This window comes from Diabrotica undecimpunctata, chromosome 8 (genome assembly GCF_040954645.1).
Source record: "Diabrotica undecimpunctata isolate CICGRU chromosome 8, icDiaUnde3, whole genome shotgun sequence".
In the NCBI taxonomy this organism is placed as follows: domain Eukaryota; kingdom Metazoa; phylum Arthropoda; class Insecta; order Coleoptera; family Chrysomelidae; genus Diabrotica; species Diabrotica undecimpunctata.
Genome location: NC_092810.1, coordinates 77,181,725 through 77,201,125, shown reverse-complemented (window position 1 = coordinate 77,201,125; position 19,401 = coordinate 77,181,725). Strand labels below are relative to the sequence as shown.

At 31.0% G+C, this 19,401-nt stretch overlaps 1 protein-coding gene across 1 annotated transcript in view; it reads right to left on the bottom strand.

The window, feature by feature from the left end:
• Positions 1-18,733, bottom strand: part of LOC140447709 (glutathione S-transferase 1-1-like) — a 172,942-nt gene extending 154,209 nt beyond the window's left edge. Inside the window, exon 1 of the mRNA XM_072540515.1 lies at positions 18,479-18,733. Coding sequence (XP_072396616.1) covers positions 18,479-18,619 — 141 coding nt within the window. The 5' untranslated portion in view covers positions 18,620-18,733. The remainder of the gene's footprint in view (positions 1-18,478) is intronic.
• Positions 18,734-19,401: the final 668 nt, after the last annotated feature.

Below are 19,401 nucleotides of genomic sequence, written 5' to 3'. Positions count from 1 at the left end.
ACCTGGGGGTAAACATTAACAAATACACACCACAACTTGGTTCCTCTTATATTGAACTTCCTCCTCAAATAAAGAGAAAGGAAGCATGCGTTAACGTCAAAAATGATGATGAGGCATGCTTTGCGTGGTCTGTCATATCAGCGTTGAATCCTATTGATAAAGATCCTCAAAGAGTGTCTAAATATCCGCACTACTCGCAAGTGTTGAAGTTGAAGGGAATACAGTGGCCAATGACGATGAGGCAGATTCCTAATTTTGAAAAACAGAATGACATTTCAATTAATGTATACGTTTTGAAAAAAGACAAAGGAGATTTTACGACCCTCCCTACATTTCTAACTAAAAACAAGAAGGATAAACATGTGAATTTGCTTTTAATTCAAGATAAATATGATGATACCGAAGGTCCTATTAGATACCATTACGTTTGGATAAAAAGCCTGTCCCGCCTCCTCTCCAAGCAGCTTAGCAAACGTGATGGAGCCAAATATTTCTGCGATGCCTGCCTCCATTACTTTCGATCACAAGAAAAGTTGAATATTCATAAGGCATGCTGCAGCGGCCGATCAGATCTTATATGTGATAGATGCCTACAACCGTTTTCATCGTCAAAACAGCTTGAAGCTCATATGGTAGATTGTATAAGAATTAATGAAACAGCCATTAAAATGCCCGACGAAAGTCATAAAATGTTGAAATTTAAGAATTTTCGTAATAAGATTAAAGCCCCCTTCGCCGTGTACGCGGATCTCGAGAGTGCTTTGAAACGTACAGGAGATCCTAAAAAACCTCAAGAGCATATTCCTGTAGCAGTTGGTTATTTCTTTAAATGCTCGTATGATGACACTTTGTCGTTTTATGACTCATATCGAGGAAAGGATTGCATGAAATGGTTCGCAGATAAACTTAATCAGCTTGCTGAGGATGTTTCTACGGTGTTTATGTGCCCATATGATATAAATATGACAACTCAGCAAGAGAGCGATTTCCATGCAGCCACTCATTGCCATATCTGTGAGCAGCGCTTTTCCCCCAATGATAAGAAAGTGCGAGACCATGATCACTTTATTCCTGACAATAATTATAGAGGTGCAGCTCACGAAGGGTGTAACATTAATTACAAAGATGTTCATACAATTCCAATAATATTTCATAATCTCTCCGGATATGACGCACATTTTATTATTAACGATATTGCTACACACATCAAAGGTCCCGTAGATCTTCTTCCTATTACTAAGGAAAAATACATTTCTTTTACAAAACATATTGATGATGCTCGAATTAAATTCCGTTTTATTGATAGTTATCGATTTATGTCTTATTCTCTTGATAAATTAGCTTAGTACCTCCCCGAGTTTCCTAATCTCAAGTCCCAATATACTTCGCTTCCTGAGGAGAATTTCCATCTTCTAACTAAAAAAGGTATCATGCCATATGATTATATAGATTCATTTAAAAAATTCTGTGAGACTTCTTTGCCTCCTATTGAGTCTTTTTACAATAAACTTGAAGATAAGCCATGTCCTCGTCGACATTATCGTCGCGCTCAAGAAGTCTGGTCGTCATTCAATTGTGCAACTCTCGGGGATTATGTCGATTTATATATGAAAACTGACATTCTTCTTCTTGCAGATATCTTTGAGCGATTCCGATCCAGCTCTCTTCGAACTTATAATCTTGACCCTGCTCACTATTATACTTTACCTGGTTTTACGTGGGATGCAATGCTTAAATATACAGGTCAAGAACTGGAGCTTTTAACCGATCCTGACATGCATTTGTTTGTTGAACGTGGTATTCGTGGTGGTCTTAGTCAAGTTTGCTCTAAAAGACGTGTGAAAGCTAACAATCCATACATCAACAACTATGACCCATCTAAACCAAAAACGTTCCTTATGTATTTTGATGTTAATAATCAGTATGGTTGGGCCATGTCTCAATATCTTCCATATGGGGGTTTCGAGTGGGTCGATGCCAATATTGATGTCCTTTCCATTGCTGACGATGCTTCTGAAGGGTACATTCTCGAGGTTGATCTGGCGTACCCTCAACATCTTCATGATCGTCATAAAGATATCCCGTTTTGTCCTGAGTCTTTAAATTCTAAGAATATGCTTCCTCCTACACGTCCGCGAGAGCAGACTAAATTAATGGCTACCCTACAGGATAAAGAAAGATATGTAATACATTATAGAGCACTACAACAGGCGCTTGCAAATGGATTGATCCTGAAAAAGATACATAGAGTATTGAAATTCAAACAGGCTCCATGGTTAAAGTCATACATCGATCTTAATACAAATCTCCGGAAGGCAGCGAACAATGAGTTTGAAAAGGATCTTTTTAAGCTTATGAATAATGCAGTGTTCGGGAAGACTATGGAATCAGTGCGCAAGCGCGTTGATATAAAGTTGCTTACTTTGTGGGAGGGTCGTTACGGAGCTGAAGCTAGAATAAGTAGCCCATTGTTTAAGAATGCAACGATTTTTAGTGAAAACTTGGTAGCTGTTGAGATGCGTAGAGCTGAAATATGGTTAGATAAACCAATCTATATCGGAATGAGTATTTTAGACTTGGCTAAAACAACAATCTATGATTTTCAGTATGGATACTTAGCTGGCAGGTTCGGAGAAAACTTTACAACTTGCTATACTGATACCGATAGTGTAATCGTGGAAATACGTGAACAAGACCCATATGAGGCTATGAAAGAAGATTGCTACAAATATTTTGATACCTCAGACTATCGTAAAGACAATATTTATGGTATCCCTCAGGTTAACAAGAAGGTGTTGGGCATGATGAAAGATGAGAATAAAGGTCGCATTATGACTGACTCCGGTCTCCGATCTAAATTGTATACAACAAAAGTAGCTGCCACTGAAGATGAGCTAAAAGAAAAACATAAAAAGTTGAAAGATGAAGAATATGAGGATGAAGAAATTGAAGTAATTATTAAAAATTTTAGGTTAACAAAGAAGGCGAAGGGGGTAAAGAAATCTGTGGTGAACACGAAAATTACGTTTGAGGACTATGTAGAGTGTTTGGATAACTTAAAAAAGGTGTATGCTTCACAGAATCTAATACGCTCAGATAAGCACCATGTTTATACCATAACACAAAGCAAGATTGCGCTAAGCCCCAATGATGATAAAAGACATCACCTTCCGGAGTCATATGATACACTTCCGTGGGGCCATTATTTAATTGATTCTAAGATGGATGTTGATTAACGCAAAGTAATATATCTAATATATCAATAGTCATATTTTAACATTTATCCTTGATGATTGACTTTAAGATGGATGCAAATTGTATATTGTCGTTTTTATAACGTGGTTTATTTATTACAACTTAAAATATATCTGATTCAGAATTTATTAGTCATTATTTCACCATTTCATTTCGCTTTTCGTTTTTTATATTATATGATAATTGTAATAGATCTTAATTTTCTAAATATTATTTCCAAATCACGATACTTAAGATTAGCGCATTTAAAAAAGATGTTTAGATATGACCACTAAAAAGATATCATGGACCGCTGGCAAATTAATGAACCGTTCTGGTTAACTCCAGAGCTATGTGTTCGTGCAGCCTCCTAAGACAATCGATAACTTAACGGCTTTCTTCGATTTAGTTTTAAGTTTGTTTTTCGATAGCCTGTCCCAAAACAGGAGTCGGAGAATTTCCTATTTTTAAAGATAACCTAGAGTTATTAGTCCCCAATAATTGATTTGAACGCTATACAACATAGTAACTAATGAATTTACACCAAAGTGTCGATGTCTTAACATAAAAGATGTCCATCAATAAAAGATGTCTTCTAAACCATGTTAAATTATGAGCTGATCTTAATAAGTTAAGTATAATTATTAAATAAATTATCATATTATGTAAATGACTTCATTCATACTAACTGTTTGTCCCATACTAACATAACCTCTCCCGGCGGTCGTGTAGTCGTACCTTCACGTTGGTGACTGCCGTTAAGAATAAATTTTTGTTTTTCAACAAATGTTTGTTTGAACCGAATTGACTACGTTCCTTTCATGGCATGCTTTTAATCATTTTTATACATGGCTTTATATTCATTAACTTACTATCATTCCTTTTCTTAGATACTAACAGCAGTTTATTACTTATTACATTTACCCATTACTTATTACATTTAAGCATTACTTATTGCTTGATTGTCCTTGCTAACATTTTTATGTAGTATGTAAAAAATATAGTATGCAGCTCGTTACTTTTCATGCGTTACTGTGAAGATTATAGAGTGGATGAATGTTGGTTTGGTCATAGTGAAAGAATGGTAAACGTTCCTATTCGTTTTATTTCCAGCGATAGCCGCTGCTGTACGTTATATTCATTTGATACCTCATACGTAGTAATCGGGTTAATAGATCCTGAGATACGTTATAGTGCCATTTTGGCATTGATTTTGTTGCTTGTTTTTCATCTCAATGTATTCGTTACCCCCTCCTCTTTCATTTGACGCTTTATACGTTGCAATCGGACCAATAGACCCTGAGATACGTTATAGTGTCGTTTTGGCATTGATTTTGTTTCATGTTTTCATCTTGATGTATACATTATTCTCTCACCTTTCGTTTAACGCTTCATACGTTGGAATCGGACCAATAGACCCCGAGATACGTTATAGTGCCATTTTGGCGTTGATTTTGTTGCTTGTTTTTCATCTCAATGTATTCGTTACCCCCTCCCCTTTCATTTGACGCCTTATACGTTGCAATCGGACCAATAGACCCTGAGATACGTTATAGTGCCATTTTGGCATTGATCTTGTTGCTTGTTTTTCATCTCAATGTATTCGTTACCTCCTCCTCTTTCATTTGACGCCTTATACGTTGCAATCAGACCAATAGACCCTGAGATACGTTATAGTGCCGTTTTGACTATACCACCATCTTTGTTTTTTTCTCTCTACGTGTTACCCGTTTTCTTCCCGTTCGTTTGACACCTCATACGTTGCAATCGGACCAATAGATCCGGAGATACGTTATAGTGCCGTTTTGACTATGCCGCCATCTTTGTTTTTTCCCTCTACGTGTTCCCCGTCCCCTTCCCGTTCGTTTGACACCTCATACGTCGCGATCCGACGAGGGGTCGAGCCTCCACTTCGAAAAGAGCCAAAAATGCCCAGAATGGACCTTAGATTTTGGTGGTTACGCTCCATAAGAATAACATGGGGCGCCTCCGCCAAATCTTCGTTTTTGCGCTCGAACTGTCCTAGCTATTTTACTTACACTATATACGCTATAATAACTAGAAAACTTATATGATACGGATATAAACAGAAAAAGTTTAATGAAACAATAAACTACCCAATATGTGTTATGAGTGAGAACGATATGAATAAATAAAATGACGAAAGCCATAGCAAAAAGAGTAGTGAATAAAAAATGAAGAAGTACCTTGTGGATAACATGTGCTTAGATAGGAACGAATGGAAATGAAGATTCAGAAGACGACAAAGAAATAGGTAAAAAAAAGTACTTTTACTTGCTGTTGAATTATTTCATATTATGTCGCGATTTGAACCTTTGAATTAATGAAAAAGATAGAACAAAAAATGGAACAGAATTCAAAAGAAGTCAAAGAAGACATGAAAAAAATGGAACAGAAATTGGAAGAGAATCATAGAAAATTAGAAAAGAAAATAGAAGATAATAATAATAAAATTGTAAAACAAATGGATAAAAAACTTGAAGCTGCAGAGAAAAAAGTAGCAAATGAAATAAAAAGTATACGGAATGACTACAAGAAAAGGATAGACAATGAGAGGACAGAAGTAAAGAGGATTATTCAAGATAATAAGATAGATATAGAACAGAAAATAGAGTTGCAGAAATGTAACTTAGAAGTAAAAATTAACGAAGACAGGAGAAACGCAGAAGAAAAATTAGACGATATACAAAAAAATATCCAAATAAATAGTAATCAAATAAGAAATGTGGAACAGAGAATAGATGATATTTCACAAATGAGAGACATAGGGAGACCTTACTTAAATTTAACAAATGAGACTGGGATTAAATTCACTGGTAATATAAAAAATTTGCATCCTAGAGTATACATAAACAGTTTAAAACATAAATTAAGATTAGTTAATAATATTTATGATATTAAAGATTATATTAGAATGACATTAAATGACAATGCAGCAACTTGGTTTGCTAGTATTGAAAATGATTTAGATAATTTTCAAACATTTGAAAATAAATTTTTAAATTATTATTGGGGTGAATTAGAGCAAGCCAAGTTTAGAGAAATTCTATATTTTGGAAAGTATAATCACAATTTAAAATCAAATATGGTAGATTATGCATTAAAACTGATAACAGTTGCAAAATATTTAGAACCACCACTTAGAGAGGATGAAACAGTCTTAAATGTATCTAGACATTTTGATGCTGATGTTGTGCAAACAGTAACTGTAGAAAATATTCAAACGATAGATAGTTTTATTAATTTTATTCAAAGAATACAAAGAGGCAATATGACAAGTAATAATAACAACAGAAAAAACAATAATAACTTTCAATATAATAAAAATGATAATCAACAATATAGACAATCATATAACAATAATTATAGATATGGTAATAATTTACAAAATTTTAATAATAATAACAGTAATCAAAATAGACAGAATTGTAATAACAATACTAGTTATAATAGACAACATTTTAATAACAGTACTAATAATAATAGACAAGATTTTAACAATAGAAGAAATATAGAGCGACATAACTATAACAGACAGGTAAATTGTGTTCGAAGGAATAGGAGCTGCGAAGACAGGGAACGAAATCGTACAAGGCAAGAAAATGTGAGTAGAAGTCATAGTAGGGAAAGACATAGTACATCAGATCCAAGTGGTCAGATACAATCTGACAATTCTAATAATCAAAATTTTGTTCAGTAAACTTTCTGAATTACAAGTTAGGCCATTGCTATTATGAAAAACCTTCTGAATTTATTTCTTTAGATGAAGATAAAATTATTGAATCTATTAATTTAATTTATATAAATGCTTTGGCCAAAAATAAAATGATTAAAATTATGATAGATACTGGTTCAGAAAGTACTTTAGTCTCGGAGAATTTTATTTTTAATACATTAAAACTATCAGATATAATAAAGATTCCAAAAATTAAAATTATTGGTGCAAATAATAAGAAGTTGGGTGAAATTGATAAACTAGCCAATTTTAAAATTAATATTCTTAATAAAGAAATTAATATGCAAGGATTTATTGTCAAGGATTTATGTGTTGATATATTAATGGGAAATGATGAATTGGAAAAGAAGAAAGTAAAGATAGATTTTGAAGAAAAAATGGTAACTTTAGAAGGGCAAATAATTAAATTTATGCAGAAAGATGAGGTGGAAGAAGGAATAAGAGTTGATAGGATATTATTAAAAGAAAATAATGATGTTTATGAAGAAGAAATGTATTTTGATGATAGGGAAATGTCCCAAAAGAATGTAAAGAATAATTGTAGTGAATATTTAAGGAATGGAAATTTTAAGCAGATGGATGCCTACGAGGTGGAGTGCGTAAAATTGGAAGCAAGGAATAATGAGTACATAATGAAGAATAATGTTATTTGTAAAGAAGAAGATATGATGAAAGTTTTAAATTGCCCTGAAGAATATAAATCAATAGTCGTTTCCATATTGCAGCAACACAAGGGACTTGTCAATAAAGAAAATAGAATTGCACAAAATTATATCCATAGTATAAAAGTTAAAGAAGAAAAAGATTTTAAAACAAAATCATACCCAATACCATATAAATACAGAGAAGAAGTAAACAAAACAATTAATAATATGTTAGAAGATGGAATCATTGAGAAGGCAGACACACGTTTTATAAATCCAATAGTAGTAGTACGTAAAAGATCAGGGGAAATCAGGTTATGTTTGGATGCAAGGAATATTAACAAGATCACTGAAAAGCAATTTGAAGCACCAATGAGTATAGATGGAATACTAGGAAGAATTACAGGAATGTCATTTTTCACTAAAATCGATTTACAGCATAGTTTTTGGTTAATACCTCTAGAAAGAAAAAGTAGACAGTATACAGGATTTCAGATAGATGGAGTAGTATATCAATTCAAAGTAGTACCATTTGGACTTCAATCATCTTGCAGTGCTCTATGTAGATGTCTTCATGATATTTTGGATCAATATGAACATTTTGTAATTCACTACATTGATGATATATTAATTTTTTCTAAAACGGCTGAAGATCATGAGAAACACCTAAAAATTATAATAAATAGATTAGACAAAGTTGGACTAAAAATAAATCAAGAAAAATGTACATTTTTTCAAAAAGAAGTAATATATCTAGGTTATAAACTTAATACTAAGGGAATCGAAATGGATCCAGAACGGACACAAATCATTCAGGAATATAAAACACCACACAATTTAAGAACTTTAAGAGGATTCATTGGAATAATTAATTATTATAAAAGGATGATACCAGATCTAAGTATAAAAGAAATTCCATTACTTGAACTACTGAAAAAAGGTGTAAAATGGAGATGGGATCAGAGAAAAGAACTAGCATTCCAAGAGATTAAAAACATTTTTCTGTCAAATTTGAAAATATACTATCCTGACTACACACAGCCATTCATATTAAGAACAGATGCATCAATAGAGAGATTATCAAGGGTATTATTACAAATACATGATGGGGTCGAATACCCAATACAATTAATTTCAAGAATCACAAAGCCACATGAAAAGGGTTACTCAGTTTCAGAATTAGAACTAGCAAGTATAATACACTGTGTCACAAAATTAAGATTTTATTTGTTGGGTAATGAATTTACAATAAAAACAGATCACCAAACTTTAACGTCTATATTAAATAACAAATATGGAAACAGTAGAATACATCGGTCTAATACTTAGTGAATACTGCTTTGAAATCAAATACATTTCTGGAAAATCCAATATAGTGGCAGATGCTTTATCAAGGTTAGAAAATACATCACAAAAAGGGCAGCGAACAATAAAAATTGGATTAAATCAATTAGTAGAAAGTACTGGATTATATTCTAAAGAAGAAATTATAAGAGATCAGATCAATTTGAGTGAAAAACAAAAAGTCCTTAAGAAAGATGGAGTTTATTATAAAATAATAAATGGCATAGAAGTATATGTAATAACTAGAACTTTAGCAAAGAAAATATTGAAAAATTTACATAACAATTATATGCATATTGGTTCAAGAAAGCTATGGATGCTATTTAGGGACAATTATTTTGCAAAGAATGACATAAGTATAGCAAAAGAAATTACTACCCAATGCCCAATATGTCAACTAAACAAAGAAAAGAATTTCAAAAACCAGAACACATATAAATCTAATGTTGTATATGAAAAACTAAATACAGTTTCCATGGATTTTATTTCAAATTTAGTTCTCAGTCCAACAGGAAAAAAGCATATACTAGTGATAGATGATTTATATACAAAATTTATTAAACTATATCCCTGCTCCAGAACAAATGTTAAAACATTAAAATTATATATTAATCAATTTTTCGAAGAAATAGGACCATTTAGAAATTGCATAATAGATAATGCTACATATTTTAACAACCAAAAATTTCGGGCATTTTGTGAGAAAAAGGGAATCAACATTCATTTTACAAGTATCAGACATCCTCAGGCAAATCCTGCAGAAAGATATATTAAAGAAGTTATAAAATATTTAAGGATACTGGGCCAAAATCAACATGAAACTTGGCAGCAACATATACCACAAGTAGAATATTTTTTAAATAATACACATAATTTGAATACAGAGGAAGTACCAGAATATTTATTGTTTGGCCATATAGGAAACAGAAAGTGGATTAGTGAATATAATCAGGATATGTTAGAACAAGTAATGCAGAAAGTGAATAACCGAATTAGGAGGAAAGCTGAAAAATATATCAGAAGACAAAATCGAAATATAAAAAAACCAATCACATTTCAAAAAGGAGACCAAGTGTTAATTCGTTCACTTAGAAACAGTAATGTTAAAGAAAATCGTTGTAAGAAATTACAACCAATGTTTGAAGGTCCATACAGAATTGAAAATCAGAATGGACTAAATAGTTATGTGTTAATAGATGCAGAGAACAGACTAAGAGGCATGTTTCATATCAACGACATTTTTCAATATCATGAAGAGATTGAATAATGTTTTCTATACCTTTAACACAAATATAATAACACTACCAGCTTACTGATATATCCATTTTATTCAATAGACTTGATTTGTTAAATAGATGGTAGATTTCATTGTTGTGAATAAATTTGACATCATACTTGTTGAATTTTGTATATATGGAAATTGTTTGGTACCCTAAAAATCATAATTTGGGGTTAGATACAAAATTGATTTTATAAATGTCTTTCTAATATAATAAAGTGTAAAACTTACCAATTTATATGGATGAAAGCCTTTTGAATGGAAATAATTCCTAGATTTGTATCCTAACATCCATTGTAAAATGTAAACACAAACATACAACACACAAACTTCTATTTGACATGACAGTTTGACATAGACAGCGAACAGGGATGTATTTAAAAAAATTGAATTATTAATTTATTAAGGTATGTGGATAAGAAAATTAATATTTAAAAAAATAATAAGTAAATTATTTATTTTAAATATTATTTTGGGGTATTGATATGATTAGTGTTTATAGAAAATAATTTATAAATTATATACTAGATAATATTAGATATATAAAAGTATTTGGTTATTTTAATAAGTTATATACTAGAGAATTCTATAAAAATATATTTATGTGAGGGCATTTTTACGAAATTAGCATATAATAATTGTAAAAAGTTGTATTTTAGTAATTATAATGTGGTAGATTTATTTAAGTGAGCCATGTGACTAGGCAACCAACTATACATACTCTCCAAGTAACATTTTAGGAAATAATTGGGAATATAAAGTGGGGTTATAATAATATATTGTTTAAAATGTATATTTTATTAAATTAGAGTGTTAGTTACTAATTTAAATGTTTATTCTGATCTGAAAAGCCTAAATGTCAACAAAATTATCAATAGAAAATTAACGAATTCTCCAGAATGCAGAATTTGACCATTGTTTACGGTCGAACATTCTCGAAATAATGGTTATGTCTGTGGATCGAACATATACTTTTTTCGAGAACATCCATATAGAAGAAATAGAACAAATCGAACATGATTTCTTACCAGATGGTTCTGGAACATCCGAAAAGATATAAATACCCGTGATTTGGATTCAAGATGGCAGTTTAGTAAGAAAGTAGGTCCAGTGCATTCAGTTAGTCAATCAGTTACAAATAGTCAAATTGTTTAATATAGTGAGTTAAATGAAGATTAAAAATTATGCATATATTTTAATGCACATTTATAATTATACACAAATAATTATTGAAGATTAAAAAAGTATATTAGAAGAATATTGGATATGGATATTGGAAGAAATTAAAATTATATTATGATTGGAGATTAGTATAAATCAACTTATAATAATTGGATATTGGTATATTGAAAAGAAGAATAAATATAAATGCTGTTTTGCTGGTTTGCTTGGTGGTTTATAAATGCTGGTGAAGAAAAATATATCTTAAATTAGTAGAAGCTGATAATTGGAAAAAGTAATTTCACAAAAACAAGGATAACCGAAGTACGAAGACATTCAGTGGTGATTAGAATCTATATAGTGGAAAACAGTTCATTTAGGCATTCAGTGACAGAAAGGTACAAAATTTTGTTAATATAATTTAGTTAGGGTCATAACAATTTCAATTTTGTAGATAGTTTGTTTAAATTTTACATTGTCTATAGAATTTAATTAGTTTCATAAGAATTTCAATTTAAAGATAGTTTATTTTAAATTTACATTGGCTAGGTTAGATATATATGTGTTTCATAATAGATATAATAAAGATAATTTAAAAAAGTACTTACAAATTAATTCTTTGAGAACCGCGATAAAAACCCTATATTATTAAAAAAACACTCATTGCTCATCATTAACAAACAATACATCATAACAATATATATATATATATATATATATATATATATATATATATATATATATATATATATATATATATATATATGGAAAAGGATAATGCGAGTGAATAATAAAAGTAAAAAGTAATGGCATGTCTCGCAAAACAGAAAAACAAAAATGGTATATCGATGGAAGGCAACCGTATATACGTATTTCTGACTATTGGTCGTCTTCAGTACGGTGCAGCCAAGTTAGAAAAGGAGTATATTAACTTGGGAAAGGATCACTACAGGAGCAATGCAACCAATTTGTGGCATTAGAGTTAGAAGACCCTGATGGTTTCCAGGGCAACGACTAACACCAACCACGGAGGAAGCTACAGCTACCTGGGGAAAGGAATGCCAAACGTTGAAACGTTTAAAACAAATGGAAAAGGATAATGCGAGTGAATAATAAAAGTAAAAAGTAATGGCATGTCTCGCAAAACAGAAAAACAAAAATGGTATATCGATGGAAGGCAACCGTATATACGTATTTCTGACTATTGGTCGTCTTCAGTACGGTGCAGCCAAGTTAGAAAAGAAGCATATTAACTTGGGAAAGGATCACTACAGGAGCAATGCAACCAATTTGTGGCATTAGAGTTAGAAGACCCTGATGGTTTCCAGGGCAACGACTAACACCAACCACGGAGGAAGCTACAGCTACCTGGGGAAAGGAATGCCAAACGTTGAAACGTTTAAAACAAATGGAAAAGGATAATGCGAGTGAATAATAAAAGTAAAAAGTAATGGCATGTCTCGCAAAACAGAAAAACAAAAATGGTATATCGATGGAAGGCAACCGTATATACGTATTTCTGACTATTGGTCGTCTTCAGTACGGTGCAGCCAAGTTAGAAAAGGAGCATATTAACTTGGGAAAGGATCACTACAGGAGCAATGCAACCAATTTGTGGCATTAGAGTTAGAAGACCCTGATGGTTTCCAGGGCAACGACTAACACCAACCACGGAGGAAGCTACAGCTACCTGGGGAAAGGAATGCCAAACGTTGACACGTTTAAAACAAATGGAAAAGGATAATGCGAGTGAATAATAAACTGGGGGGTGAATAATAAAGTCTAACTTGGCTGCACCGTACTGAAGACGACCAATAGTCAGAAATACGTATATACGGTTGCCTTCCATCGATATACCATTTTTGTTTTTCTGTTTTGCGAGACATGCCATTACTTTTTACTTTTATTATTCACTCGCATTATCCTTTTCCATTTGTTTTAAACGTTTCAACGTTTGGCATTCCTTTCCCCAGGTAGCTGTAGCTTCCTCCGTGGTTGGTGTTAGTCGTTGCCCTGGAAACCATCAGGGTCTTCTAACTCTAATGCCACAAATTGGTTGCATTGCTCCTGTAGTGATCCTTTCCCAAGTTAGTATGCTCGTTTTCTAACTTGGCTGCACCGTACTGAAGACGACCAATAGTCAGAAATACGTATATACGGTTGCCTTCCATCGATATACCATTTTTGTTTTTCTGTTTTGCGAGACATGCCATTACTTTTTACTCTTACTTATATATATATATATATATATATATATATATATATATATATATATATATATATATATATATATATATATATATATATATATATATAGAAAAGAAATTTAATCTTTGCAGATAAGTTAAATAGTAACCTCTTAAATATTGGGGAAATCTGCAAGAAAGACTCTAAGTATCTAAGCTGAGTATCAATTGTTTCGCCAAACGTTTTCGCCAAAGAGAATTAATTTGGCTTCTTCAGGGATGAAAGGGAATAAATTATAATTAGCTACCATATATTATCTATTAAAAACATTATTGATCTTACCGTAACTAAGAATTATTGTAGAGTTAGAATATTAAAAAACTTTGCTAGTAACAACATAATGGTGTTTTTTGTTACTATCTGCAAAAAACAGTTTTTTTAACGTTGGAAATGTATGGTAGCTTTGAACTTAAAACGCAAAGGTTTACCCAAGGTTAAACGAAAAACACAATGTAACTACATTTAAAAGGAGGTAATTCTTTGAATTGTCGGCAATAACTAAATTTTTAATTGTTAGAAAGTTTAAATGTGATGTTCTGTTTTAGCCAGAACGCATGTGCTGACAAATTCAATTAGTTCTTTCGAATCTTTATGTCGTTAAGGTTCATTGGTAAAACCGTAAAACCGAATGAAATTAAATCCCAGTATAGGGAAATATTATTTTAGATTTTCTTTTTTAATTATATTATATTGTTCATGTATTATTATAATATCTTATTGAGATGTATCTAAGAAAAGCAAGGGAATGTTATCTTTTTTAGTTAATGAAAATTAATTATTAAAGTAGGTTAGTTGTTAATGGATATATCAGTCAAGTTAGTTATCTGTCATGTTGTATTGTTCTTGGCATCTGATTTAAGTAAGAAGTGGTACATATCGCTTAGATTCTTAATGTCACTCTTAACATTAATGGAGAAATCGTTAAGGAAAATATAAGACATTTCAATGAACTCTCTTTTAGATTTATTGTTCTCACGGTGGAGAATTGTAGTTTTAGTATAGTCCATGAGATGACCAGTGGAATGGACATGTTTAGCTAATGCACAGCGGTCAGGGTGAAGTCGAGAATCACTTTTGTGTAGTGTAATACGTGATTTCAATAATTTAGATGTTTGGCCGATGTAGGAATTGCTGCAAGAGAGGCATGGAATGTTGTAGACAATGTTACTAAGCCTATCTATGGGAGTCTTATCTTTTATCTTAGAATAAAGATTATTAATTGTTAGGGTTGATCTACAAGCCACATTAAGTTTAATGTTGTTATTATTATTACCAAAGCTATTTTCAACACTTTTCAGAATCATTGTTAACCCCTGAGTGATATCTCTGAAATATGGTAATGAAAAATATTTGTTGATAGGAGTATCCGAGACTGGGTTCCCACTTAAGACATCAGGATCAGCATTGTTAGTCCCGAAGAAAGGTGAAGTATCTTCGTTATGGATAGTATTAAAGAAAATCTTATTCACTAATGGTGTTGGATAAGCGTTTGAAATAAAAAGTTTCTGTAGGATTTGTAGGTTTTTTGTATGGAATGAAGGATCTGATAGTTTTATTACTCTATTTTTCATCTGTTTGATTAAGTTGACTTTGGTAGAATTAGTATGGTATGAGTGGTAGTTAAGGTATCTACCAGAATGGGTCGGTTTTTGATACCAATCTATTTTAATGTTGTTGTTTTCCCTGATCATCCTTATGCCAACATATAATGGGAACATTGCAAAGTTTTATGCTTTGCCAAAAATCCACAAACCAACATTATCGGCTCGTCTTATAGTAGCTTCCATTGGAAGTCCCACTGAAAATATCTCAGCTTTTGTTACAGACATACTTACTAATGCATATAATTATGAAATTCAATATTACATTAAAGATTCCTTTGATATGGTAAATAAATATAATAATTACATACTACCATCAAATTATGTCCTCGTTAGTCTTGACGTTGTATTCTTATTCAGCAACGTTCAACTAGGAATATGCTTGACATCAATAGGGATCAACTGGTACCGTATTAGAGGTTGTTGTTCCATGTCTTATGACAGATTCATCAGCATCGTCGAATTTCTCTTTAACAACACTTACTTCTCATTTAATGGTAAATGCTATCAACAAATTTTCGGTACCCCTATGGGAGCAAATATTTCTCCTATCATTGCAACTTACGTTATGGATTATGTATTAGACTCAGTCATTCCTTTACCATCCTTTAAAATTCCATTTATTAAAAAATATGTTGATGATATCATTTTGGCTATACCCAATGACAAGGTAGATGAACTATTAGATACTTTCAATGGTTATGACCCATACATCTAGTTCACTATAGAGAGGGAAGATGGTAATTGGTCCGTCCCCTTTCTAGACATAAGGATGATCAGGGAAAACAACAACATTAAAATAGATTGGTATCAAAAACCGACCCATTCTGGTAGATGACCTTGACTACCACTCATACCATAATAATTCTACCAAAGTCAACTTAATCAAACAGATGAAAAATAAAGTAATAAAACTATCAGATCCTTCATTTCATACAAAAAACCTAAAAATCCTACAGAAACTTTTTATTTCAAACGCTTATCCAACACCATTAGTGAATAAGATTTTGTTTAATACTATCCATAACGAAGATACTTCACCTTCCTTCGCGACTAACAATGCTGATCCTGATGTCTTAAGTGGGAACCCAGTCTCGGATACTCCTATCAACAAATATTTTTCATTACCATATTTCAGAGATATCACTCAGGGGTTAACAATGATTCTGAAAAGTGTTGAAAATAGCTTTGGTAATAATAATAACAACATTAAACTTAATGTGGCTTGTAGATCAACCCTAACAATTAATAATCTTTATTCTAAGATAAAAGATAAGACTCCCATAGATAGGCTTAGTAACATTGTCTACAACATTCCATGCCTCTCTTGCAGCAATTCCTACATCGGCCAAACATCTAAATTATTGAAATCACGTATTACACTACACAAAAGTGATTCTCGACTTCACCCTGACCGCTGTGCATTAGCTAAACATGTCCATTCCACTGGTCATCTCATGGACTATACTAACACTACAATTCTCCACCGTGAGAACAATAAATCTAAAAGAGAGTTCATTGAAATGTCTTATATTTTCCTTAACGATTTCTCCATTAATGTTAAGAGTGACATTAAGAATCTAAGCGATATATACCACTTCTTACTTAAATCAGATACCAAGAACAATACAACATCACAGATAACTAACTTGACTGATATATCCATTAACAACTAACCTACTATAATAATTAATTTTCATTAACTAAAAAAGATAACATTCCCTTGCTTTTCTTAGATACATCTCAATAAGATATTATAATAATACATGAACAATATAATATAATTAAAAAAGAAAATCTAAAATAATATTTCCCTATACTGGGATTTAATTTCATTCGGTTTTACCAATGAACCTTAACGACATAAAGATTCGAAAGAACTAATTGAATTTGTCAGCACATGCGTTCTGGCTAAAACAGAACCTCACATTTAAACTTTCTAACAATTAAAAATTAAGTTATTGCCGACAATTCAAAGAATTACCTCCTTTTAAATGTAGTTACATTGTGTTTTTCGTTTAACCTTGGGTAAACCTTTGCGTTTTAAGTTCAAAGCTACCATACATTTCCAACGTTAAAAAAACTGTTTTTTGCACATAGTAACAAAAAACACCATTATATTTTTACTAGCGAAGTTTTTTAATATTCTAACTCTACAATTCTAAGTTACGGTAAGATCAATAATGTTTTTAATAGATAATATATGGTAGCTAATTATAATTTAGTCTCTTTCAGCCCTGAAGAAGCCAAATTAATTCTCTTTGCCGAAAACGTTCGGCGAAACAATTGATACTCATTAGAGTCTTTCTTGCAGATTTCCCCAATATTTAAGAGTTTACTATATATATATATATATATATATATATATATATATATATAAAAATAAATATATATACATATATATATATATATATATATATATATATATATATATATATATAAATATATATATATATACATATATATATATATATATATATATATATATAAATATATATATATATATATATATATATATATATATATATCCCTCTTTAGCCTTGTCCGCCACCTCTTTTGTATCCACCAAAGATCAGGCCTTTGTAATTTTATTTAATTAATTGGGTTGAGACCTTCAATGGGGGGTATTTTAAAACATACTATCGATGACGATTTTTACCATGAAAATTTTCCATTTTCACTCCTTATTGCTACTTCCTGTATCCACCTCGGTGCCAGCATGCAAGGAATCATAATTATGAATGTACAATGGACGTCTTACGGGACAAACTTTGTATTACTGATGACGATGTATTTTCAGCTTCAACTCTTAGACTATTCTATGAACATCTTTGCCTCATTATAAGAGAGAAAATCAGGTTTAAACACATCTCAATCTTGAAATATATTAAATATTATATGGTAAACCAAAAATTTCTTAAATTTCTGGTTTAATAGAAAAGATTAAATTTATTATATTAAGGTAATAAATTAAAATATTTTATTTTTTATTATAAAAATTCTTAGAGAAGTAGTAAAAGAAATGAGTACCTAAGTCATTGTTAAATATGTATAAATTTTTTTTAACAGAAAATTACGTTGTAATTATTTAGTTAAGTATCTACGTGTAAATGATTAGGAATAAAATCAGGCAAATTAAAATAAATGAGAAAAAGTTTGTAAATTAATTAAATATTAAAATATATAAAACATTAAAAAACGTAATAAATACCTTTAAATATTTTGTCGATAAATGTTCTCCGCCTACAAGGTTTATTGGAATAAATTCTAGTGCAATATTTAAAGCCTTTGCCGTCAACAAAACGGCCCTAACACAAGGACTTAGAACATCTCCATATAATTTAGGGGCCATATTTTCACTTTCTGTTTAAAGCAAGGGCGTGTTAAATGAATGAGAAAAATGTTCAACGACTTTTACAGATCATATTATAATAAATAAAAATAATTGATAAGAAATAACAGGCAAGACGTGCTGTTATTCAAGGATATTGTTTACTTTAACAATCTGATAATAAAAATTTGTATACTATAGAAACGATAGATAAGAACGTCATTCAAATAATCGTTTACTTATTATACCTGCCTAACCGAGAAAATAGCATTAAATAATGTTAATGTAAACTAAAATCGAAACTGAAAACATTAAACATTCTATACTATTAAAAAAAAACATTAAACGTCAAAGAAAGAAAAACAAAAGACAAGCAGTAGACAGAAAAATATGTTTACACAAAATGTTTAGAAGTTAAAAAATCTTAATGTGAAGATATCAATTTAGAAAACACCAATAAGGCAGTATTGGGGTTTTGAGATTATTCTCGCAGAAAAATATAGTTAGTCATTAAACTATATTGTGTAATAACTTTTCATTGTTCCTTTTTCAAAAGTATTGATGTGTTTTTAAATAAATTTTTTTATTTAAAAAAATATTTTTAAACATTTTTAAATTGAAATTTATGGTAGACTATAGAAGTTTGACCAACATAAACTTGAGAAAAATATTCTAAAACTAATACATAATAAAATATTACATAATTTTTTTTGGTATATTGCATAATAGATATTGCCTAAAGACAAATTTACCGATGGCATGAACTATTATTTAGTCGATTTCTTACTAATATAAGGGTAGAC